Source organism: Seriola aureovittata, chromosome 5 (genome assembly GCF_021018895.1).
Source record: "Seriola aureovittata isolate HTS-2021-v1 ecotype China chromosome 5, ASM2101889v1, whole genome shotgun sequence".
NCBI classification, from domain to species: Eukaryota; Metazoa; Chordata; class Actinopteri; order Carangiformes; family Carangidae; genus Seriola; species Seriola aureovittata.
The window spans coordinates 18,372,723-18,399,079 of NC_079368.1; the positions used below are offsets into that span (position 1 = coordinate 18,372,723).

General features: G+C 40.9%; 1 protein-coding gene across 2 annotated transcripts; it reads right to left on the reverse strand.

Annotated features, from left to right (window-relative positions):
• Nucleotides 1-1,227: 1,227 nt before the first annotated feature.
• On the reverse strand, nucleotides 1,228-25,300 carry slc39a14 (solute carrier family 39 member 14). 2 transcript variants are annotated; one of them, XM_056377067.1, is made up of 10 exons: nucleotides 25,001-25,300; nucleotides 18,637-18,724; nucleotides 16,931-17,277; nucleotides 14,331-14,508; nucleotides 11,291-11,460; nucleotides 7,616-7,738; nucleotides 3,595-3,768; nucleotides 3,135-3,369; nucleotides 2,484-2,668; nucleotides 1,228-1,476 (listed from the first exon to the last, which is right to left on the reverse strand). In XM_056377067.1, the coding sequence occupies exons 3-10, from the start codon at nucleotides 17,246-17,248 to the stop codon at nucleotides 1,324-1,326; spliced, it is 1,536 nt and encodes a 511-aa protein (XP_056233042.1). In that variant the 5' UTR covers nucleotides 17,249-17,277; nucleotides 18,637-18,724; nucleotides 25,001-25,300; the 3' UTR covers nucleotides 1,228-1,323. The 2 variants fall into 2 exon arrangements, with proteins under 2 accessions (XP_056233042.1, XP_056233041.1); XM_056377066.1 differs by lacking the exon at nucleotides 11,291-11,460 and adding an exon at nucleotides 10,071-10,240 and having other exon boundaries at nucleotides 25,001-25,299.
• Nucleotides 25,301-26,357: the final 1,057 nt, after the last annotated feature.

A 26,357-nucleotide genomic window follows, 5' to 3' on the forward strand; every position in this document is an offset into this window, starting at 1 on the left:
ATCACAGATCAGACCAGTAGGCGAAGTGTGCGTAGTTATAAGAGTCAGCGTTACAGTATTCTGTTAAAACTATGACAGGACTGTAAAAGAATAGACAATTCTGGGAAAAATATTCTATGGGATTAATGAAGACCAGAGCTCATGAATACAATGAATAAAAAACAGCTACAACTACTCGATGCTATATTAATGAAGGGCACAGATGGTTAACTATGGAGAAATGCTGCGGTGGACGCTGGGTGTTGTTGCGTCCGATCTGGACAAGTCAAACTTTATGTCATCGTCACAGAAACGACCCAAGCTTCATTAGGAGCTTCTACCTGCATGTCGAGGATGTAGACAAGTCCACACTCAGGAGAATTGAAGTGTGCCCTTCCAGACGTCACTGTGTAGCCCTTCACCATTCTCAATGGTCTGCCCACATTTGGTCTTCAAAAGTCTGATCAGTTTTTTTTTTTTTTTTTTTTCACGATTCTAATGTGTAAAAAAATATAACATCAACACACAAACAACAAAGTCCAGCTGGAAGTCGGTTTGATGTTGACGCTTGATTAAAACTCCAGTTCAGGTCCGTAATAATTTGTTTTTGGTATGGAATGAAAAAAAAGGAGCGGGGGGGGTTTAAAGTCTGGAACAGAAGGATAAAGACTCAAGAATGTCAATAATACAGCTGCTGTTACCTGATTGTGCTTTTCTCACCTCCTGAGGAAATGTTGTGGGCACAGAGGATTAGTGATAAAAATACTCTGCGTCTAATTAATCTCAACGGGCCCGGTTTGAGGCTCAGTGACATCCATGGAGGGAAGGACGAGAGGAGGGAGAATAAGAGCAGGAGCCAAAATGGCTGATCAGCAGTCTCGGGGAATGGAGAGCAGTTTAAGTGACCGGGTGAGTATTGCACGTCAGTTCATGGTCGGCGCAGGAGTCGCACATCTTTAAGTCACCTTTATTGGCTGAATGCTGCTTCAGAGGAGGGAGTAGCTGTTGGGAAAATATTGAAGAAAGAAGCCCCCCCCCCCCCCTGCCTGGGATCTACTGCATGTGGGAACTGCACAAGAACAGGTGACAGACTCAAATATTTTCTATAGAGCAGTGTGCGTACCTGCCGCACAGCCAAACTTCCCAGACTCTAGGGTCCTGAAAACTTAAAAAAAAAAACCCAAAAAACAAGGAAGATAAAGAGAATAGAAGTTCCCGAGTCCCTCCCTCCCTTCCCCCCTCCTTCCCTCCTCCTGGAGCCAGTTTCCACCAGTACAAACCAGCTGACGTCCCAGAGTCATTCCACACTGGTCAGAGCTGGTGTTGGTCCAGAGGAATCTGGCGCTAGACCAGCTGTATCTGTCCAGAGTAGGTGGTGAGGAGGAGCATGATGGAGAAGCCCGTCAGCAGGCCGGCGTTCTGGATGGCAAAGGTGAGGAGGAAGCTGCTGCCGCCCGCGTCCTCTTCCTCGCGACTCACCTCGTTCATCTCTGGGAACTGAAACACATAAAAACAGAGGAACTGTAGAACTGGATATTGTTCCTCTGAAGTCCCTGCTGATGCTGTCTGTCCTGTTTTTGTATTTCTTTTTGTGTGAATAAGTCCAATAAAGATATTGAACAAAAAAAAAAACTGATTTAACACGTCAAAGTCAATTTCAGACTATGTGGAGCACACATTTTTATGATATGACATATTTTTAACTGAAAGACCGAGTTATGAAGTGAGCAGATGGCGTTTGAAAGACGTGGGCATTCACCAGGCAGAGCGGGTATAAAAGATGTCATCGAGTTTCCCCTCACTAGAAGTGTGGGATGCAGTGTTCTTGAAGCTTGACCATCACTTTTAACTAAACGTCAGGGTACCTCAGCTTCTGTTGCACCCCCTTTGGAACATCAGTTTTTTGATTTGTCTCTCATGAGTATCCCTGTTTCACTAATGTGCAACACTTAGTCGTTTGAGTGGATCTTTAAATTAACAGTTAAATCTAATTACACACATTCACCTCGGGGCTTCCAACAGAGCAGTTTAACTGCAGTGGCGAGACGTATCATGTTGTATCAAAACACAACTTCTGGCCAAAACTGAGCAGGATACAGATAACAGCTTAAAGCAAGTAATTACATGGTTACATTATTAAACTGTGTGCACTGTGTTCACCTTCTCAAACAGGTAACTCTTCCTTTATACTAAATGTACGAGAAGACATGAATGTGGATGTACTGTATTAAGAAGCCCTTCACAGACGGCTACAACTCTTTTTTTGGGGAGTGGTTCTCACCAAACCCAGAAGGTGTGACATCATCATTTCATATTTACAGCCAAGTTAAAATGTTTTCACTTTTAAGCGGCTTGCTAAAGGACGACTCAGCTGTAGCGAGTAAAAGAGGGTCAGAGATTTGTGTTTTTACTTTCTCCAACTAAAAACGACCCATTGCCTGTGCGGGTAACTGGCACGAGGCCTTGACAAGCTCTCATAGTCGTCCCAAAAAAAAAATACTGACCATGTCTGCCAGAGCGATGTAGAGGAACATTCCTCCAGCCAGGGCGAAGATCCAGTTGGGAGAGAAGCTGTTGCCAGCCAGGATGCCAAAGCCCATGCCCAGGTAACAGCAACAGGCCGACAGGAAGTTAAAGAACAGGGCCTGCTGTAAGCTCATGCCAGCGTTCAGCAGGATCACAAAGTCTCCTGGTGACAGAAAGAGAAGAAAATGTATCAAAGGTGTCTGTGCAGTATGTGAACATTAAGATTTCAGCCAAGCACTGACTTTGCAATGAATTAACAAGAGATTTTTGAAAAATAAATAATGAAAAAGAAAAACTCCAAAGAGACTTTATAAATGCCTCACGGACATTTCAGGAGAGCCGCCCTTCCTCAGCATGTGCACAGGCAATTTCACAATCAATAGACAAAGGTGCAGTTAGTTATAGATGTCTGGTTGGCACCACAGGTCTACGCCAGCAGGGGGAGCAGTTTTCATGTTAATGTGAGCTGAGCAAGTTATATCTTATTGCCATGAAAAATGACTTCTGAATTTGATTACCCACAGTCAATGGTCAAAAAAGAAAATAAGAGCACTGACGTCAGCCGAAACCAATATTAAATAAAAAAATATTAAAAAGGCAACAAAAGGTCAGTGTCCGGCCTGACTCACCCAGCTCGTGGGGGAACTCCTCACACAGGATGGCCACGGAGGTGCTGATGCCCTGAAAGACAGAGGCGGTGAAGGACGCGCCGATGGCCAAACCGTCGATAAAGTTGTGCAGGCCGTCACTTAGCGTGATCATCCACGCCAGTGTGCCGATGTCAGAGTAGGTCGTCCCCTTCAGCCAATAGCAGCCACCGCCACTGCTTCCAGACCGCCCCCCGCTGTCTGGGCTCTGGGAGTCCTGGAGGAAGAGAGTATGAAACACTCTTTAAAAAGGCAAATATGTGCGGACGGAGCAGCAACATGCAAATACCACCCGCTCTTGAGCCCCTTCACGATACACATGCTGTCCGCACCGGAACTGCTTTGATTATGTCAAATGGTTCAGGTAACAATGTTTCAAATGTGCTGCACAAATTTTGGATCTTGCCCCTCTCCATCCTCTGCACCGCCCCTTAAATCCTACCTGTGGCGTCTGTGCAGGGCTGAGCATGAGCTCTCCCTCCCCTGCGTCCACCTTGCCCAGAGCCAGACTGCTGGCTTCTCCGTTCTGCTGCAGCTTCTCCTTCTCGCCTTCCTCCAAATCCCTGTCTGGTGTCGAGTAACGATCTGCACCGGGGTAATGACTGTGGCCGTGGCTCTGAGACACAGTGAGAAAGCAGATAGAACAGACTTAGATGGAACCATTACTGCTGGAAATGTCCTTCCTGACAAAAGAAATAACCTGAACTTTGGTGAATTTTAAAGCGAAGGAGCAGTGAGGAACTTATGTTCAAGTTGACTTAAAATTGATCTAAACATAGCGTTTCCTCAGTACATCCTGATCTGCATTCGTTCCATTTGAGTTGTACTTCTACTTCCTCTTGGTAGTTCCCTATTAAATCATACACACAATCTGTTTTTACTGCCTCTGTGAGGACTACAAAACAGCATCAAGGTCTGTACAGATATAATTTAACACAAATGCAACCAATGGCCAAATTATCCACACACAAAGGTTTGTGATTTTGACCTATTCCCATAATACACAGACTTTTTTGCCCTGAACTGAGACTCTCAGACAACATCAAACTCAAAGGTTCTTCAAACAAAAACTGAAAATATCTACAAAGCCCAGAAGATTCTGTGTGAATTTTTAATCTAAGTTTGCAAAAACAGTGACTATAAGTACGACCCACATCCCCAGCAAAGTCACAGGTGAGGGCCAGTTGGTGTAAAACACTATTTGGTGTTTAAGTCAAGGACACTTCACCAGATCTTTGAGTGAACAGTTTCTACACCACAAAAATGATACCGTCCCCTCAACATTTATGAGTTGGTACCGACAGTCTTAGAGCTGAGGCATTTCTTTTGCGGTGAAACGTGGAGGCTGACAGCGTGGGTCAAAGAGCGTCTGTAATTGGATCAGCAGGTCGTGGTGTTAGCTGTTGATTAGGTTGGCTCAACCATATGGCTCAAAGCAGAGTAACCACAAGGTGGAGCAACTTTCCCACAGTCACCTGCCTACACCACCAACTGTGAATGCTTTTTGTGAATGAAATCAGCAGCTCTGCAAGGCTGAATTAACACCTGCAGCTTCTAATTCCAATCAAGATAGTTTTAGGATTTAATTAAGAAGGACATCTGCAAGTTGTATCTTCATGGAAGTGACTCACAGATCTGTGTTACAGTTGTTAAAATAAATAAAACTGTTAAATAACCGCCACATTCACTACTGCTGGATTTATGCAAATAGGAAGGGGAGGCGCAGGTGGCCAACAACCAAAAACACACGAGCAACTCAAACAGATGACACCTTAATGATGAATGATTGCTCTACACACAGGCACGAACCAGGATTACAGTCCATCAGTGGAAGGAAGACATGAATAAAATGACAAAAGAGCATCCTTCAAAGACGCATGACTTCAATTCAATTGTGTAGCACGTCACAAACTACGTGATCAGGTGGGTTACAGTTACGGTCGCAGGTAATGACTATTACTACTACCATGTTGAAAGCCTTTGTTCCAGGCTACGACAGAGGATGTACTTCTTGAGAAGGCTCAGATTTTATGGAGTAAATTGCAAACTTATGTTTCTGTTTTATGAAACGCTAAGAGTGGAATTCAAGTCTGCTGTAGTAACCTGGTGGCACAGTTAAAGTCTAAGCTCCCTCGTCTCATACAGACGGCCGTGAAGAGATGGTGAAGGAGAAAAGAACATCATCATCTTCAGTCTTCATGAGAAGACTCTGAACAAATCTAACACACATCCTGAACCCAGAATCCCGGACACTGGCCTCAGGTCGACGGTTCAGGATGCCGAATTGTAGATTGAACAGGTACAATCATCCAGATATTAAATAATAAGAAGGGTTTAAATATATTGTATATCTGGGTTATTATTGAAACAACTGTTGTTTTTATTCTTCTATTTATATCTGGTTTTATTAGAAGAACTATTGTCTTCTATCACAATTTATTACTATACCTTGTCTTATTATTGTAAACACAGTTTTTACCACATTCAACATGAGATCTGAGGCACATTTGTATGTACGATTTATGTAATTAGAGCCCAAGACAATTCTCCCCTGTGGGACAATAACGTATATCTTACTTTACCCTACCTTCTTACTACAGGGGGGGTTTATGCTAAGTCTATGTAAACACCTGCGGGCTGTGGTGTGAACTTGAATCACAGGTGCACATCGCCCAAACGCAAAAAAAACAAAAACACTTGACAATGAGTGTGGGCATGTCAGCACAAAGACTATGCAACGCCCTCATCAAACAAAAGAAACACATTACTATCATTACTCTCTGAAGGTGTATTTCAACGGTCAGATGCGTTTCTGATGCTCGTGTCAGTTACTAAAAAGCAAACACCCTGTCCAGCTGGTTAAACCTGCCATTGATATACAGATAAAACGAGTGGGAGAAATTTAATCGTACGTCATGATGATGCCTGGAGCAAATACTGATCTGTGGAAAACACCTGGTTGCCTGATGATGATGTAATGCTATGGTTTGTATTTTTAAGTTAAAGAAACATTAGAGATACTGAATCTCTCGTTTAGCCTCAGTGGTTTTTGATTAAATCTCTTGTATTTTTGTTTTTAGCAGTTTACTGTTCGTCATTTGGATAACTGATTATGGCTGGTGGTCAATAAACTCTGTGGTCCAGAATCTGTTTCTGAGCGAACTGGAAAGCCGGCAAAAGGAAATACTGAATATTTTATTTTAAATCTGTAAAGAGTTTTGTCTGATGTAGATTTGATTAGGAGATTGACAAAAAAAAAAAAAATCAAACAAACTAATGTGATATTCAATTAATTGTTTCACTCATTTTTCTCAAGCAGAAATGCCAAATATGTGCCAGGACATGATGCTCTTATGTCATATCTAACAGTAAACTGAATATCTTTGGGTTTAACACAGTTTACCTTGTGCTATGAGAATATTTAACAGGCTTTTTTTTTCTTACATTCTACAAACAAATTAATGAATCTATTTATTAAAATGTATTTTTGCATACATTTTCCTTATTGTAATATACAGTATATCAGAAAAGTATTTTTCTTGGCAAAAGCATGACAGTGGTTTCATCCATAGATATCAGCTGTAGAGACTGAGCTTTTTCATTAGATCTTGTAAACACTTATATTCAACATACACATACAATCGCTCCAATTTACAGATTGAGGGGTTAATTTTATCCAAATGAAAAATGACCATAACAGCTTCTCCCCTGTTTTAGAGTCCTGGTTTTATTCCCATCATACTGGGTTGTGTGTTTGTGCAGTGACGTTGGATACGAACCGTTTCAGCTGTAAATACCAACTCTGAGGCTCACGGTTTTTGTTGAGACTATGACACAGATGTTGATTCAGTCCTACGCACATCGGTTCCTTTTGTCTATCCCTGATGGTCGACTTCAACTTCAACAACTCTGGTTTGCAGACATCTGTGTTTGGCCTGTGTGGTTGTGATTATCAAGACATACAGTACAGTGCAAGAGGTTGAGGTGCCTTAGATTTTTATCCATCATACAGTACCATCTGGGAGGCTTCTGATTGCTGGATGACATTGATCCCAAACACACACTCTTGTTTTATCTTTGTTTATATTTTTTTGTTTTTACTTCGTTTGCTATGCACCAAAACACCACAGCAAATTCCTCATATGTTGAAAACCTACCTGGCAATAAACCAGATTCTGATTCTGATAGAGAATTATGTTCGGCAACAAGAGGATCAAGGAGTCCTGCAACAGATGCACCCCCCCCCCCCAGAGCCCTGATCTCAACATAATTAAGTCAGGGTCACAAAGCTTTTGCACAGGGCTTCACCAACTTTTTAGATCTGGAGCTGGTACTTGCTTCCTGCTCGAAAAACTTGTTTGTTAAGACTTCGTAAAGACAGATTTGGAAGTTGTTAAATATTTCCTAACCACCAAAAGAACAAAATAAAGGCAAATTTCACATGATTCTTGCCGTGTACTCACCCCATGTCTCTGCTTGAGAAGCACTTTGAGGACCTTCTCAGTGAAGAAGAAGAGGTAAAAGCCTCCAAACACCACCGCAGACTTGGACACGTAGAAATCCACCATGGGGTCAAAACCAAAGGCCTACCACGCAGGACAGAAAACGGCGTTAGCTTGTCATAAATATTTATAGCAGCCTGACATCATTCACTGTGCATATTTTTGAAAGGAGGTGTTATTTTAAAAAAAAATGTCACAGCTAAGGAACATGATTTAGCAGGTTCTGAGTGAGCAATTAGTGTTTGTTAAAGTGCGTGTTTTGAAGTCTAAGGCTGTGTAGTCAGAGGTCTGGAGACAAGAGTGTAGTTTCCTTTCTGTCAGAGGGTGAATAAACATTTTGCTTTGCATTCGCCGTCAAGGTCAGTCACTAACCGAGACCAAGTTTAACTCTACAGAAAAACTTCACGCTGCTGTTTTTGTAAGGTTTTGTCTTTTGTCCATCGTTTTATGAATAAGTAAACGACGACATCAACTCAAGGCGACATCCTTTTAGGAGACTGCAGCGATATTTCACAGCATCCTCAAATCTGAGAGACATGCTGAATTATGTATGTAATCGTCCCACCTCTAGAAGACACAAACGCCCCATAAATCAAAATCACTTCACCTCCGAGGTATATACATTTTTTTTTTTACTATTCATCCCAGGTGAATTGATGCTGTGAATTAGACAACAGCTCTGAGCAACGGCTTTGAATCTGGCAATGACGGATGTGCGCAGCGTCTAGACAGCGTTTAAAAACCTAAAGGACAATTGCTCATATTTGGGTTGACTTTGTACTTCAGTGTGTTTACATACACCTTAGCTTCCTTCAGTAAGATGACTTAGTAAATTTCATACACGAGAGAAGTGAATTGATTAATGAGGGTAAAAGATTAGAAACTGTATTATATTCTGTTGTAGAAATTAGACTATAGCTGTTAAGAGTATACAGACTTTGGGTAAGCAAACTAAAAGTAGTCTGCAGCATCGTACTGTTTATTATCAGTCAGACATCAGACATATAATACGCCAGCTTTGATGTAGGAGAGACAGCTTGTTACTGATTAGCTGGATGTTCCTTCACTATCCTTCTAATAATCCGGTTTCTCATCTGCATGTGTAAAGAGGTCAAGACTTGTAGTAAACAGAAGAATTTTATTATTAGACCAGTGTGTTTTCAGATTGTCGCCTTCATCAGGGTCATAGGCAACGAGCCGAAACTAATAATACCAATAATGAAGTTGTGCCAGAAACCACTTCCCCCATTCCTAACTGGTATTCTGTGAGTTTGGTTAAAAAACTACACTGTGGGCGTTTTTGTGGCTGGTGAACTAAACATTTCCTCTCCCCAAACACACATACACACTGTGAGCTGCCTGTCACATGATTAATAGATCCCTGGACGAGTAAAGACAGTTTAAGTTGTTAAGCAAATCTTCCTCAGTCCCTGCTGTCAATGTGTGAATGTGAATTATTACCCATTACCTATAACTGGATACTAAGAATTTATTCTCAAATGCACTTTTGTCTTTTGTAAATTCTAGATGTAAGAGATTATTTTACATCATATCATTAGCACAGGGAATTTTCCATCATTCAACTTTAATCAACCAACTAAGAAATCCTATGAGTGGAAGGACTGGGTGATATGATGATGTACAGATTTGTCCCTTTAATATTTCTGACTATATGAAAACAGTCTTAGTGATGCTGCAAATCAAAGAGCATCAGCTTTATGTAATTCTTTTGCATCAATCTGATGATATAACTTAGTTCATGTATTTATCTCACTGATTTTGATTTGGTTATTTTATCTGTTGGCATTTTCTCAACTGAGTTCCAAGAACATTAGTATGTTTTTCTATTGCAATACAAATTTACACAAAGTATACCATGAGTCTGCTACGAATGTATTATATTTTGTGAAGGGGAGCTCACAGCTGACATTGTTTTTTTTTGTTTTTTTCCAAATTCTCATATATCTGAACAAATCTAATTTGATAAGTGAAGTGAGTAGAGTGGTTGATTTATGCTCTTCATCCACACTGAACACAGCCCTAATTTCCAGTGACAAGGATTGCTATGCATTTCAAAACTTATTTTTTTAAACAAACATCAATGCCATTAATTACAGGGGAGATTCTGCCCTGGGATCAATTCAGCTTACGGCACTGGTGGCTGGGCAATGTGACTGCAAATATGTATTTATATCACAGTAGAGTGTGAGATGACTGAGGTAAAACAATGACAAAAAATACATAGCGACATAAGAATCTGGACAAGATAATCAAATACTATCGATGCTTTTCCGGAGTTTCCCTCGATATGTAAAAATCAATACTCAGGGCTCTTTGTATAAACTGCATAGCAACCCTGCACGGAGGCACTGTGAAGGAGATGCAGCTAAGTAAGTCACAGCAGCATCGACTCTACCTCTGGGATGAGCTGAAACAGGGCGTTGGAGTAGAGAGTGCCAATGGCCAGGGCTATGAAGTAGAGAAGCAGTCGCTTGTAAAAGGTTTTCTTCATGAAGGGCACCACGCTCGCCCCGACCAGCGAACACAGAGAGATCAGTGTCACACACAGGATCCCATAACCCCACACTGATCGAATGGAGAGGAGGCACGGAAAAGAAGGGGGGGGAGGTGAGAAACAAAAAGAAAGTTAGTTCAGAAATGATTTTAATCAGATTAATTACCAAGGTGAGGAAAAAATTAGAGAACACCAACCAGTTATCCCCCTGAAAAGAAAGGAAGAGGTGAATGAAATCAACCTGAGAAAAGAGATTTCAAAAGTCTTTCCAGAGACAACAGGGTCATTTTCCATTGAGAGCAGATTAACAGGAGTGACACCACCTTCCATTTGCATGTGAAGATAATAATTAGCTGTCCTTTGAAACAGTGTGCGAACCCCATGCATTTCTTTTGATGAGAAACAGGATGCAATTAAATATCAAGAACAAAGACACAGACACACACTTTGTCCTAGTCCACAAAGTTGTATCTGTCCTACTGTCCTAGCCTCAGGGTAAACACTAGCTATGACTGCAGACACAAAAGGGAGCAAATGAACTTTAAATAGCCTGACAGTAGCAGAAGGAGCACTGAGAAAGAGGGGTCACATTTCAATTTGAAGGACATCTCAACAGTGCCACGCTCCTTCTCTCCAGGATTGTCTTACACAGACAGAAATGTATGAATCCCTGAGACTAAATTGAGTGAAATTGAGCTGAGTGAAACACAGTCATCAAGCGTGTGTAGCTGTTCTACTTGCTGCTGCCGTACAACAGAGAACTGAACTTTCCTTCCATAAAATTACCTCGTAGCTGGCCTAGATCTCAATGCAAGGTGCAGACACAGACACGAACATACAGAGCAGACACGCACACAAACACACCGCCACATCATCTGTGACGCAGTAAGGGAAGAACAAGGGTAGTTTCAATGTTTATTAGAGCCCATGAAAACCAGAGAAGAACAAAGGCAGGAAGGAAGAGATAGCGCTTGGCCAAAGGTGCACGAGTTTTGTAAACAGCACTACAGTGAACTAAAGAGGTTTTAAACCTTGGTGTTTGTGTTTTTATTAAAAAACAAAAGGTTCATGGGATGTGAAAAGATGTATGGGTAAAAAACGTGTATGGATAGATGGCAAACCTCGGGCAGGAGCTGCAGGACGGCAGTTGAGTACAGCGTGCCGATAGCAAGAGCGATGAAAAAGATGAGTGCGTATTTCATATAGCGCGTCTTCATCAGCGGCATGATGACAACTCCAGTGAGGGAGAAGGCATTGATCACTGTCACACTCAGGAAAGAGAAGCCCCACACTGAGGGTTGGAGTGATGGGAAGGTTGGATGAAACAGGAAGGAGTCACATTAAAACAAAATGCCATGCATAATGTGTCACGATGCAGCTGTAAAAGCAGCCTGAGCACTGCATCATAAAACATTTTTTCCCTTTCAGTACAAACATATTGGTGATCAAATATGTGCAGTGCTAAATTCTGATACCTAAAATCATCTTAAAAATCAAATGCTGCTCTCACAGCATTTTATCCATATCAACTTTATTGAAATTTTAGCAAATAAAACAGTATTTAGTTGCACAAATTTACATGTGATTGACATGATATTGGATGTTAGCTGTTGGTTTAAAAACATCCCAACCAAAGGTTTCGACCCTGCCAAAGGATTGAAAGATAAATCTAGGGGTTCAAAAGATGATTAACTAAATAGGAAACATTTCTGCCACACAAATCAGGTCTAATTTTCTTCTTTCTTTCTATTTTTCACTCTTGTGAAATATTCTGGCCTCTAAAAACTAAACATTTTGAGAAGGAAATATAATTGTTTGGTTTGCTTTTAAAGGTCACAAGTCAAAACAGTTGAGAACAACTGCCTTAATCGACTCATGCAGTAAAACTATAAGACATGGGGACATTAGATAAAAGATTTTTGTGCCATTTTTGTCAGAGGCTGCACCACCTGTGTCAGCGGGAAAGTAAGGTTAAGTTATGAGTTGTTGATGATTCATTCTGTGGTGCGAGATCATCTCTTTATGCTGAGAAAGGGGAAAAAAAAATAGGTCATAAACGTGAGTGGTGATGGCAGATGTGGGTACAACTCAAGTCAAGGCAACAGAAAGAAGTGAACAAACAACACGCTACAGATTGTGGTAACATTAAGACTTGGCAAATAACATTATAAAATATATATTCAAAAATTGTAACTCAATTGTAATACAATCACAAATGAACCCTTGACTCTTAGCGACAGATGCAGTGTCGAAAGATTGTGCACCAAGTCGTGAAATGAGGTTCTTTCTTTTGGCCTGTGCCCAGACAACTATAATCTCTGTTAATCCTTATTTAACACAAGAAAATTACTAATTTGGGTTCAGATGATCAAGCAAAGCAGATGTATAGAGCTGTGTATCATCTGCGTAGCAGTGAAACCACATTCATGTTTGCAAATGAAATAACCTCATGACAAACAGAAAAGATTGAGCCCCAGGACTAATCCTTGGGGCACAGCACAAGAAATATTTACTCTCTGAACATAATACAAGTAGTCTCAAAGTTGGAAAATTGTCTGAAGTTATTCATGTTACTGGCATCTAGAGTGGTTCTCCGAAGAAGAGGTAAAACCACTGGCCACTGGAAAACAGCCAGTCTGCAGGGAAATGTTGAAACTGTATAATAGTTCTGCTGATAAGCAGTCAAAGACCACCTTTAAAAGCTGCCAGGCATCAGGACAATGGCACAAGACTTGAGAGAAGACGCAACTAAATCATCATCAATGACAAAATTTGCTGGTTGTAAGAGAGACAGGTTTGACTTCAACATGATCATATATTTGATCTAATATGTTATTTTATCTCTGTAAAAAGCGGCGACAGTGTTACATTTAGATAGCGAGAAAAGGTCAGGATATATAAGTCAGTGAGATCTGCAGTAGAGATTTCCAGCGCATCTGCCTCCCTGCTGCTGGCAGATCTCCACAGCCTAGGCAAAGAAAAACAGCTCAAAAGCCAAAATAAGCTGCCTACAGGGGCGAGTATGAGGCGAGCTGAGGGCATATGAGTGGATGATAGGGGAAAACAAATTTGTCAAAAAGATAGAGTCAGAGCTCTGGGCCAGTAAACCATTTCTCCTCCACCTGCCAAGGATAAGATAAACTGGGTGAAAAGTAAGAGGTGAAATTGGTGAGCTGGCTTAGCAAGGCCACAGCGCGTCATTAGTTTAAAAAGAAGATGAAGACTGATGCCCACAGACATCACATACATAATGAAAGCTGTTAACTTTCTCCTGTGCTGCTGCTGAAGCTGTGCTGCTTTTGGATGTCAGTGGCACTGCAGTCTTGAGGGCAGAAGATCACTTAGGGTCACCAACTTTTCCCAAGTCTGTCATTAACTACCTTTTTCTATTCCTGCCACATAGTCCAAAGCCAATTTCCCTTAAAATTGAACTCAAAGGCTTGTTAAACAACAGCCTAAACTGCACTGCACATTTCCAAAGCTTCAGATTCAATGCAGATGCCAAAACAGCTTCCAGGGATCTCAAGGACGTCCCACTGGGTGTGTGCAGTCAGCAGTCTGTATGGAGTTACAGTGGGTCAGCAGCCAAGGAAAGAGGAGCAGTTTGTAGCCGAGATACTTTCCAGTCCGTACTGTCTTTACCTGGATGAGATCTCTGCTACAGACTGGTTATGCTGACTGAGGCAGGATTGTGGAGTCTAAAGGATGTGTTGCTTTTTAAGCCAAACTGAGAAATGCAATCTCAGCCTTGGCTAAACCTTGTGCATGCTTATTTTGGCTTTGATCTCCTTTGGGGACATCATGATATCACTATCTCTAGGCAACAAAACACACATTTGGAGCTCAGATATGATGAAGGAACCTGTTCTCGAGGTCTCTAAGTTTTCATTCATCTGTAAAAACAGAGCGCAGGAAAAACCTAAATGGAGCCACAAAATGTCCTCACTGTAACAGGAGTAAAATAAAAGTTTATCCCACATACTGCAAATATACAGACAGATAAAGAAGCTGCAATAAGACATCTCAACATTCACGAACCATTAATCGCACCATCATATATTAACATCTGAATGTAAAATGTGAGAAATACCTTCTGTGTTAATAAGACATTGACATAGCTAAAGAAATTATATTAACCACGCGTAACAAGTCAGTCCTCACCTTCAGCGTCTGAGGGCCTGGGGGAGGGGTCACTATTTAGCGTCTCGTCTTTCTGCCCCCTGCAGGTGCCGGCGTCCAACTGCTGCAGCATGGTTGGGCAAAGCTCCTGGAGACCCTGGCCATCCAGGTGTGACTGCTCGCTAATGCTGTAAATAGCCAACGTGTCTGCAGGCAAGCACTGGAAGTGAAAAATATACCCACCTGTCAGTTAGGGAAAAGAAGTTTGAACTACCGTAAAAGCTGAATTACCCATGATGCGTTCAGTGACAGGTCAGGTGACTTGCAGTTTTAACAATGACAAAGATCCAGACTTAATAAGCAGCACGCACAATACAGACACTATTAGAGACAACAATGATTCATTGATTAAGTGATTTGTTGACAGACAGAAAATTGTATCAGAAGATGTTTAGAGAAAAACTTCATTCTTAATTAAGTCATTGTTCAAGCAAAAGTACCAAATATTCTCTGGTTCCTGTTTCTCAAATATGAGGATTTGCTGCTTTTCTCTGTTTTATATATTCTCAGTTGAATGTCTTTTGGTTTTTGGCGCCTAAATAGGCCATTTCCATGAATTCTTTATAATGTCAAATAAAATTAGAAATGAACAAACATTTATCATTTTAAATAATTTCTAATTGTTGGGGGTTTGCCATCAGATTGCTTGCCATTTAAAACACAATGCTAAAAAGAGTATTTAAGAGTATAAAAGGTTTACTAACAATGTAAAACTTGAAAAATACAGATGCCCCGCAGTCATTAAAATGCCAACACATGAAAAAAAATAACATCATATCTCAGAAATCAAAATCTCAAAAAAAAAAAAGGTCACATTAAGAGAAACTGTGTCTATGGTAAATATGTCATTCCTGTATTATTACACAGAAGCCAGTTTGAATTTCATTTCCTGGGGACAAAAAAATTAATCTGACTCAAACAGAAGTGGAGCTTCTGACAGTAACTCACTACATAATTACAGCTGATTCATCACTTTCCAAAATGTTAACAAAAATTCAAGCCTATTATAACAGAAGGAAACATTCAATATGCCATTCAGTGATTGTTGTGAACTGTTCTCTCCACTGTGGCAGCAATGAATACGACACATTTGGTGAAAGGTGTTTAACAGCATGCAGGTGACACACGTGACTGAATATCTGTGCTTCACTAATGAGGGACAGCAGTTATGGCTGTTGGCCAAGGGCTGCACTTTTACTACTGCTCTCCAAGTCACACACCCACACAAAGACTGACATTTCCTGTTTCTATTGTTGTATTCATACAAAACAAATAAATACAGAATCCCTCCTGGAAGTTATCTAATCCAACATCTAAACTACATGTGACCCTAAACCTCTGTTCTGATCAATTTCTCAGAAGTGTTTATTACTTTCCCACAATCACTCAGGGTAAAAGAAAAAAGCAGATCAGCAGGTGAGTCAACCATACATGACACTAAGTATGGGAAATATGTTAAATATGTCAGCTATCTGGCACCGGTGGCTCCTGCTTCTTCCAGATAGGACTAAAGCTGGATTTACCCTTCTGCTTCAGGGTGTTTCAGAGGCTCTGGGGCTCTGCCGGAGGTGTTACCCCCCAAAAAAACCAACATGTGAATACCGAATGTGAATACCCATTGGGAATAAGGAGTTAAAATAAGATAAGATATTCCTTTATTAGTCCCACACTGGGGAAATCTGCAGTGTCACAGCAGCAAAGTGGACGGTACAAGAAAGTAATACTGCAAAATGCCAGTAAGAAATATTTAAATAGCAGCATATGAGGTATATTGCACGGATGGTGTATGTTACTTGAACCACTCCAACGCTGGTGGAGATGGTGACTGTGACGAGAACATGGCGCATACTGAAGAAATCATTCTCCATGTTAGTTAAGATTCTGTTAAGGTCAGTCCTGCCTAATGTCTTTAGCCACACCTGCCGAACAGAGGAAGTCAGTTGGGAGTCAAATAGGACCCCACTTGTCTGGGATCAACGTAGTGTGACAGGTGTGCTTGTTTTCTTTGGTTTGGCTATGTTTGGTTTGTCCATTTTCATTACAATACCACTTATCAGTACTTACAGTTCTCATAAATCCATGACTCAGCAGCTCCCTGACTGCAGCTGAACCATGCCAACAGAACCAGACACTCCCCAGAACCAATTACACTCAATACAGTTTAGACCTGCCCAGACACTCTTGATGAAACCAGCTCAGCAGCTGCTGGAGGTCAAAGTCAAGAGCAGTTATAAAAAAGGAGGCAATAAAAGTAACCTATAAACAAAATTTTAAAACCACAACTCCAGATTGATTTATGAAGCTGTTTCAGTGTACTCTGGATTCAGATGTGAGAGAGCTGTGACAACACAGAAATGATGCTTACATTGAAATGATATGGATTTATGTTGTCACAGCCATCCCCATTTCTATCTATACTTGTCACTGTTGGCCTTGTTAATGTCATGTATGTTCAAAAAAAATGTTTAATTGACACTTGTAGGCAGGTTGCTCCATGTGCATAGATTTTATTAGCAGCCACAACAGAGCAACCTATCAACTCAAAGTGCTAACACAAGGTAAAATGACGTTTTTCTTCTCACCTTGGACCTGTTGGATTTGGGAGGTGTGCTTGTAGGTGTCTCAGCCACATTGCTGCTGTCGTTTTCACCTTCACCCTGGCCCTGGCTGAGGAGGGCCAGCAGAGACCGCAGCTGGGGCACTGTGATGGTACTGTTGTCGCCATAGCGGGCCAGCAGGTCCTGGAGCACCTGGGCAGGAGACTGGGTCTGGCTCTCCCCCTGAACTGTCACCAAGCCCAAGGGGCAGAACAGCAGAGCCAGGGCCAGGATGAACATCAGCTGTGACTGGAGGACGGTGATGGTGGTCCTGGTACGGCCATGAGGAGACCAGATAAGCATTGTTTCTTCACTGGCTGAAAGACGTTGATCTGCGGAGGGAGGAGGCGACATGAACAAAAAGAAATAAAAAGACTCTATAACCTTTGACAGATAACCTCTATTCTATAAACACTGCACTTTGCAATATTGCTCACCGTTGGCTCCCATCAGTAGGAAGATTTAATTGTTGTTGTAAACCAACTTAAAGCGCATGACAAGGAGGGGGCCCAAGCCAAGTTCAAGTGCCAATGAATGTTTTATTTCAAATAAGTAAACTTAAGGCTCCCTGGAAATCTGTGCTGACTGCAGAGGGGGAACAGGTGAGGGCCTTGAATAACATTAGTTTAATTTCAAATTATGTCAAGTTATCTGGGCTCAGCATCACCAAGAAATGCAGTAATGTACCGACAATGCAGGAAAGAAGAAGACTGCTTGCAAGCTAAAGCGTATGTTAACTATATAGGTTATAAAGTCCTCTAAAAGTCAGCTCTGAGAAGCTTTTATGGAGGAAAGAAATACATTGAAAAGATTGAGCCTCAATGATACACACAATGCATTTAGGTGAGAAGCACTGAATGTAGGCATAACTTTTTTCCCCAGAAATAAAATGGGTTTGAACCCATCTCAACACATACAACTTGAGAACAGCATTGCATAAATAAAAAACAAGGAAAATATTAATACAGTTATCACTTGAATTAGGGAAATCTGATCAAATAATGAATAAGTATTGGGTGTCAACGTCTGGTTCTCTACAGTTCTGAATACTCTGTGCTGTGGGTTGGTGTCTTGCCCTAGTGGGGACTGAATTTGTTTTACATGGTGCAGCTTTAGGTATGTGAAAGTCCAACTGTTTAGTAGATAACAGCAAATTAAGCACCTAACACACCAGTGTAATAAACCTCCAAACGAATACAGAAACACTTTTAAACGCAAACCAGACATACACTCATTAAATCATCCATCAATAATCAATACAGATACTGTTTTAAAGTGACACCAGCTTCATTTTTTCTCCCCAATTTTACACAAGAATTACAGAAATTCATATTTTAAAATCAGTGGGAGGGAAAATATTATTCAAGCATTTCAACCACATAAAATCATAGGGCGTTGATTTTTTGCGTCCCTGACACAAACTTTCATGAACACACACACACAAACACCACACACAGGACAAACTGTAATTTTCCCATCCCCCTGCTCCAACACATAGAGCGCCGATTCATCTGAGTACAACCAGCAGCTTCACATGCCACGTTGAGGTGAATAAACACACCCATTCATTTTTGTAAAGAAACCTTTTTCCTACCGAGCCTACGATGATAGCTGGCGCATAAAGTGCCTGAGTCAGTCTGTCTGCCCTGAGGCTCGCTTGAGCTCTGCTCTGAGTGATGCCCACAGGTTACCTGAGAGCAGCGATGGAGTTGGGGGAGTAGCGAGTGGAGAAGAAGAAATGTCTGACGAGAGCGGCGGGCTCCTCAGGAGTGCAGTGGGCTGTGGAGGAGAGAGAGACAGAGAAAAACCAAGGTTACGGAAATGGGGGAAGGATGGAGGAAAACGAAAGAGGCAGTGAAGAAGAAAAGAAGCCTGAAATGGCAGCTGCTAGCTTGAATTTTCTTTTTTTTTTCTTTTCCATATTGATTTGCTTTCTTAAAATTTAAATCTGACACTCAGGGCACAAAATCCAGCCCCGAACCCAAACCCACATCATTCCTTTTCTAAAACTGCAATGAGAATTCCCTCTTGATTCCAATTTGGGTACACAAAGAGGGGGCCACTCTGTTGGCTGCCAGTGTTATCGCACAGGGAAATACTGCAGCTGCAAACATCCAATTCAGCTGCTGTAGAGGAAAACAGAACACTGCCAGCCGATATGATCCCGTTTCACTCCCTGAAGGCTAAGAAACCAACTCGTGACCAGAAAACTTCATGCTTAAAAAAAAAAAAACACCACAGGCCAGGAGAGCCAAAATAACAAGATACAGAACTCCCCCCTCCACCATTGAGATGTCCTTGAGCAAGGCACCATGCTCCAGCTGCTCAGTGGTCGACAATGCAAACCTGTGTCTGTGCCGGGCAGATAAATTACAACCTACTTCTAATTTGTGTTCAGACACCAACCTTCCTCCATCTGTCTCTGCCTACGTCTCTGAGCCGAGGAGGCGAAGACTTTCCTCTTCAATAAGTCACCCTCTCCCCAACAAATTTGTTCCCTCTGCCCCAAATCTTCCTCCTCTACTTGCTCTAATGAGACCTCATTCTAAAGCACAGGGAACAGAGGTGAAAACAAGTTACAGAAAATAAGAAAAAAAAAAACCCTCATAAGCTTCTTTAGCTCCTTTTTTCAATTATTTCTTTCCCCGATACTTCACCTCTTACACAATCCTTCTAAAAGCTGCAGGAGCTCTGAACCTTGGCCTCCTTCCTGCTGGCTGATATTGTTAGTGAAACACAGGCTGATAATAGAGGTAGGTAATGATGCTTTAAATGATTGGTTGATTGGGAATATAGAGAGAAGATGTAAATCACTATGATCTCAGAGTAGGTAGAGTCATATCAGCCAAGCCAACTGGATCAGATCATTAATCATCAACCGTTTTCATTTATCAAGCAAAAAATGACAAACATTTGCTGCTTCCAGCTTTACAAAAAATACAATGATTTACTACTATTTTATGTTTAAGTCGATATCAACTTGGGCTCTAAGAAATGTTCACTTTTTAAAAGACTTAATTAATTGTTCAATCAAATAAATAACTGTCAGATTAATCTGTAATGAAAATTATTGTAAGTTACAGCCCTTGTGCACAATATGTCAAAAATCTACTATTAGAGTATGCAATTGAACATTACTCTGGGGTGGAAATATAACTGTGAAATAGAAACTTTCTTTGGAACTCACTGATAACAGGAATGTCTGTTATTTAGCTGATCAGAGGATTTAATCCCTGACAAATCAATGGAGTTTTGTCACATTGATGCAAAAAATCCTTAAAATGCAGTATTACCTAAATTTAGTTGTTCCCACAGATTTGCTCAGTGTCAGAAAATGCTTTAACACAACCACAACTATTAAAAGGATTATTAATGTTTAATTAATCGAGGAAGATGATAACTCAAACCTAATGCTAATGGAAGATCTTTGGAAGCGGTGATGGCATGGTTTAGTATTTTGTCTGGCTGATTTTATATTGTTTTTTATGCTACGGCCTTGACCAGGCGTCTTCATATTGATGGGACTTACATGGTCAGATAGTGGGTTAAATAAAAAGACAAATATAAAGCTATCATCTCAAGAGTAGGTAGAGTCATTTCAGCAAAAGCCTACTCGAAGCTTCTAGTAGTGTCGCTGTTACACTGGTCAATAGTTTCACAAGTGGATGAACGCACAACAATAAGCCCTGCTCTGCTCGTTTCTCTCCAACACGCAGGAAAGCTGCCAGAGGTAAAGTGATATCTCTCTCTCTCTCTCCTCTTCCACATTTATTTTTCATAAGACAGAGAGGAGACACAACGAGTGTGAGGAAATATTTGGGGTGACAAGAGGAAGCAGCACATAAGCCCTGGATAAACACACACCTTTTTAATTTGTTTACAACTATGTTGCCATCTAACACACACACACACACACACACACACACACACCTCAAAAATCCATTATTGGCGTATTCCAAGTACATAGCAATACAACAAGTGAATAAGAATAGAAGTTACATTGCTGTGTGTCATCATGCTCTGGTGGCTGTGATAATAACTTGGTATGGATACTAAATATACACATGCACTTGTGCTGCTAAACAAGTCCTTATTTTGCTCTGCAGAGTATATAGAGCCAAACACATGAAACACAATAAACACTGATGGAGCCTTCACTCGCAGACCTTTGCCTCGGCCTCCATGCGGCTACAGTCCAATCAAAACAAAAGGAGAAACTGCTTTTAAATGTCAGCATGTCAGGTTAGACCAATGTCAGTGCACACTCAGACACACACACACACACACACACACACACACACACACACACACACACACACACACACACACACACACACACACACACACACACACACACACACACACACACACACACACAATCAACATGTCTGTTTTTGTGATGTGCATGTGTGCCTTTAGAGTCCAAGGCCTATTTTCAGCTGTGGAGATAAAGGGTGCTGAGAAGAGACGGTCAGTCTGCTGCAGACACGTTAGTCCTTCAGCACGACAGCGAAGGCCTCTGCCATGACGTTAAATATGAGGTTTACAAGGGAGCAAGGGAGAAAGGAGGGAAGAGCAGTACGGGAAAAATGTTTAGTCACAGTCTGCTGGACTCCAATCCCAAAGGCATGCAGCAGCTCCTCCTCTGCCCATCCTTTAACATCCTTCTCCATTCTTAGAAAGTCACCAGTTTGCCCTGCTTTGTCTATTATTTCCTTCTTCTCTGATAAAGAAAACTACAAACAAATTGGCCCCAAACAGATAACGGGCAGTCGAGCCACAAGCAAACAAGTAAATATCTATCACCAAAGTCACCGGGAAATCTGAGCACCGGGAGTGAGTAACTACCTTGATATCTTGCAGCTCCAACACCCATGTGTAAACACAGCTCTGTGAGAAATTTCCCTTGTCATCATCAACTTCACCAGCTGACGGAGCAGAAATAAAATCTTTTACTGGTCACAAGTTTACAAAGAATGCAGGCTGAAGCATTATCAACAGGATACACTGCCAATTCAAACACCACCAGGTTGTGAACGCCACTCGGAACAATATCTGAACGCAGGATCACACGAGGGGTCGCTCACGTGTTCTGCCAGGATTTATGTATCCAAACAAAGTGTGACCACTCCAAACCCACACCCTTTTAATAAATTGGTGAATAATTCAGCACAATGGTGAGCTCAACAACACCCTCAAAAGTTTCACTTTGTCAGCATGAAAAAGTGCTTTTATTAGTGCTGTTAATCAGCCCTCCACAGTTCTGTAGAACAACAAACTCATTCAAGGCTGATAAAACTGCTGATGGAAAATCTTTAGTTGCATTTGTCACTCTAAAATAAACTTGCATCATACTTTCAACTGGTGGGAAATAACCGAACATTTATTTGACTCTTCTAGTCTCTTAAGATCAGAGTGTCTCTTTGTTGACAATCAATCATGGCTTATAGGCTCCCCCAAAAACATACTCTCACTCTTAACACACTTTGGACTCTCAAAAAGAAGCCAACCTCATTTACTTTCTACTTTGCATAAACTAAAATAGCTGCGTATGTAAAGATTCTCAGGCCGATACATATAAATCATTAATGTGCTGTGCACAGGTTGGAGGACAGGTGAAGGGTATCCAGTGCTTACGTGGACAGGTCTATAGAGCATCTCACCTCACAGTTTTTTTTACTTCTGGTATAGGAACTTAATTTAGCTCTCCATCCTTAGACGTCTTAAAAGTCAATGTTTGAAAATGGAGTCAAATTACACCGGGATGAAAAGAAGTGCACAAAGCTGCATTGTAATACCATGTAGTGTATCAATATATCATATATTTCGTTTACCTGGCTAAGATTTTAAAAGTACACAAAAACTTACTCAAAATACAGAGTACTACCTTGAGTGCGGTAATCATGTGAATGTGTGAATTAATTAAAGCTGAAAGTATACCTGTGTTTATATTTAATTGTATTTGATTTTATGTATATTCTGGCTACTTAATAATCCCACTTTGACTGGTGCAAGACAAATAAAGTTTATCAGATAAACAAAAATGTTCCTATGAGGGACAAGATTTGCAGTCAAACAGGATAATGCATGAAAAATTACTCAGAACAGCAAAGCATTTTGAATCTCAACGATATAGAATTTTGACTTGTGCAATGATAATACTGCAACTGATTTATTAATTAATCATTTGGTTATTAAAATACCAGAAAAAGGGAAAATGGCTCCCAGAAAAAACAATTCAGTGCACTATAAAGACAGGGCAGAGTAGCAGCTAATTCTTTTAGCTCTATATAACGATGATTATGAGAGGTCTGGTCCCAACTCAACAGAAAGTGGTCACCTACACACACTCTAAACAAAGCAAGTATATCTGGTTCAGATTCAGACTCAAGAGGAACAATTCTCCTTAAACTTCCTATCAGCTTTTCTTGTGTCCGTTTCTCGTGCTAATTCTGAAGCATAAAGCATCCCGTACCTTTTATGACCGGAGACACAGAAACAGCAACTTCTCCTCGCTAGATCCTTCTTAATTCAAAGCAGCTTGTTCCTCAAAGCAGATTCTGGTTTGTCCTCTCATATCCGCACACTAATACTGTCTCATCCCGGGTCACTTTATATACCTCTGAGGCAAGGGGCAGGTTAAGGTGTGCATTGACTCATCATGCTTCACCCAAGGCCCCTAATTGCTGTTTCGCTCAGCCCTCTGGGCTGATATCATCAACGAAGACTGTCATTAGATGGGAGAGTGATGGCTGTGGGCATGATGTTGGTTCACCGAACACATTGTCAATGTGCTGCACTCATCCTGAGTGTACAACAAAGGAGCAGTCACCATAAAATTAAAGGGTTTCAGACATGACTTGGTCTTTCTCGACCCCTCACTTTTACCCACAGGCCAACTTAGAGGTCAGAGATCCAGAAGTAGAGAGCCACAGAGCATATGTACTGAAGTAAGTACCATGTCTAAACACGACTTCGAAGTGCTCATTAATATTTCTTTCCATTTTAAGAGACGGATATAGGCACTTGACAAGCTAAATAAATTCAACAGCTGCAGAATAAACATATGATAAGCTCTGGAAATATGAACAAGCCAAGGCAACAGTCATATGTGGAGAGGTTTAAACACTCACAAAAATTTAAATACTATACTTCTGAAAATTATATTTTTTTATGTTTGGCTGCATGAGCAACGTATTACTAAGGGTTCACACATATTTCAGCCTGTGGATTTCCACAGCTTTTCCATAGACTTCTCCATGAAAAGCAAGAATAATGTGGCGTCAAATTTAACCATGATAATTCCAAATTCCAAATTTTTTCTTGCATTACACAAGGTAGTGACAGGCATACTGACAGAAAACTAAAAGAGGCTCTAATGAGGCAAAACGTACATTTATTTCATCTGTAAAAAGTGACACAGTGAAAAAACATGGACTTCATGGTCCTTTGACCATCGTGTAGGTCAGTTGGCAGCACAACTGGTCCTTTTATGTCCGTCAGTTTGTACAGGTAGTTTTATAGTGGTTGTATAAAGTACAAGATATCCATCAGAAATGTAGTGGTAGAGAAGTATAAAGACGCATAAGATGGATGTATTCAAGTAAAGTACAAGTACCTCAAAATAATACTTATGTACACTCATCTTACTGTGTGTACTTCACTGGAAGTGGATAGGTTGAGTCATTCAGGATGATGGTGACAGCCTTACAGCGCTATGGCTGAGATTTCTTATTGATAATGCTGCTCAATTTTCTATCTACTGGTTGGACGCACATGTTTTTTGTGCACATGCTCTGAAAAAGATACAAAAATGACAGTAAAGATTGAACAGACAAGTCTCAACATTTAGTCTGATTTGATTTAGCTGCTTTATGTTAGCTTCTATAGCAAGTCCTTGATTCAATTCGTAGTAAAAAGGGTAGGAGGAAGCTAAGTCCTCCAATGTGTACATTATTATCTTAAAGGTTACATATGAGCCGGTTTCAGTGGTTAGATAACGTGTACAGGGACACACAGAATAGCTTCTTGTTAGCCGTGTGACAGTTAGCTTACCCGGTGATGCTGTTGGGGGCAGAAAAGCAGCCTCGGCGTCGACTCCTCTCAACAAACAGCGTCCCTCAGTTTCTCGCAGACAGAAAATGTCAGGATGTGGGCAGCGGCAGGATGTCTCCGGTATGTTCATTCATTCAAAGACGGACGGGAGAAATTTTTTTTTTTTTACCATCTGTCGTGCCCCCCCCATTCAGTTTCAGGCGAACCACACAGCAGCGGCGTGTTGCCTGTGGTCAAGTCGTCGGCAGTTGTGACGTCTACAGTTCGGTGACTCGGGTTTTTAGAGTGGCGGTGTCTCCCTCAGGCGGCCAACAGTGGGTACTGCAAAACTACACACCACAACATCCTGTCACATATATAATCAGACTTATCGGTATGTCTGCTTTAAGGGTCCGCGCATGAAGTATAATTCTTCAGTTGTTATTGTCCCATTGAATGAAGGGTGCAATTCAATTCAGCACACCAAACTTGTATAATTAAAAATTGAACAAATAAAATGAAGAGTTGACATGAAGTATGGTGCTCCATTCCTCCAGTAGAGGACCAGAGACTTTTAGAACCAAGGCAAAGAAGATTTAAGCTGTCCTGGCCAGTGGCGCTTCTAGCTTGTATGGTTAAAAAAAAAAAAAAGATTATATTCCACAAATAGATTAACACACTTAATTGAACTTAATTATTACACTACTGCACAATTCAAACAAGACACACAAATTCTAAATTGCACCGGTAATTGCATTAGTACTCTGCAGTGATAGAGGTGGCTATTATATATTACCCCACTCCAAAGGGGAGAAATGTGTCGGCAACTCGTTTTTCCTCTACAAGTAAGTCAGACTGACATGAGATCCTATTGTATCATAGGAGTAGACATAACCATAGAGGTGATTGTCCTTGACATAACGTAACTCTTTGCATAACATGTATATGTATTATTCCAAAGAGACAGGGAGCTCGTCCGGGATTTGAACCCGGGACTTCTCGCACCCTAAGCGAGAATCATACCCCTAAACCTACGAGCCGCCCAGGTTTTTATATTTATGATATTTAACATCTCAACTTTTATAACCATTAATATTAAGTGGGGAGCATCAGTGAGGCTTCAGTTCAGTAGGAGACCTATTGTGAATAATTCCCAAAAAGTTTGTTCTCCCATTAATCATCTCACGACCCTCAGTTTTATATTGTACTTCTTGTAGATAATAGTTTTTCTGAAGTACACTTTTGAATGTCGAACATTTTCTTTTCATCGACTTTTTCTAAAATGTTTTAATGGTATTTTTACATTAATTTTTTGGGGTTACGGTTTTGAATACCTCCTCCACCACTCTTACACATATTTTTCTAACTATAATTTTTC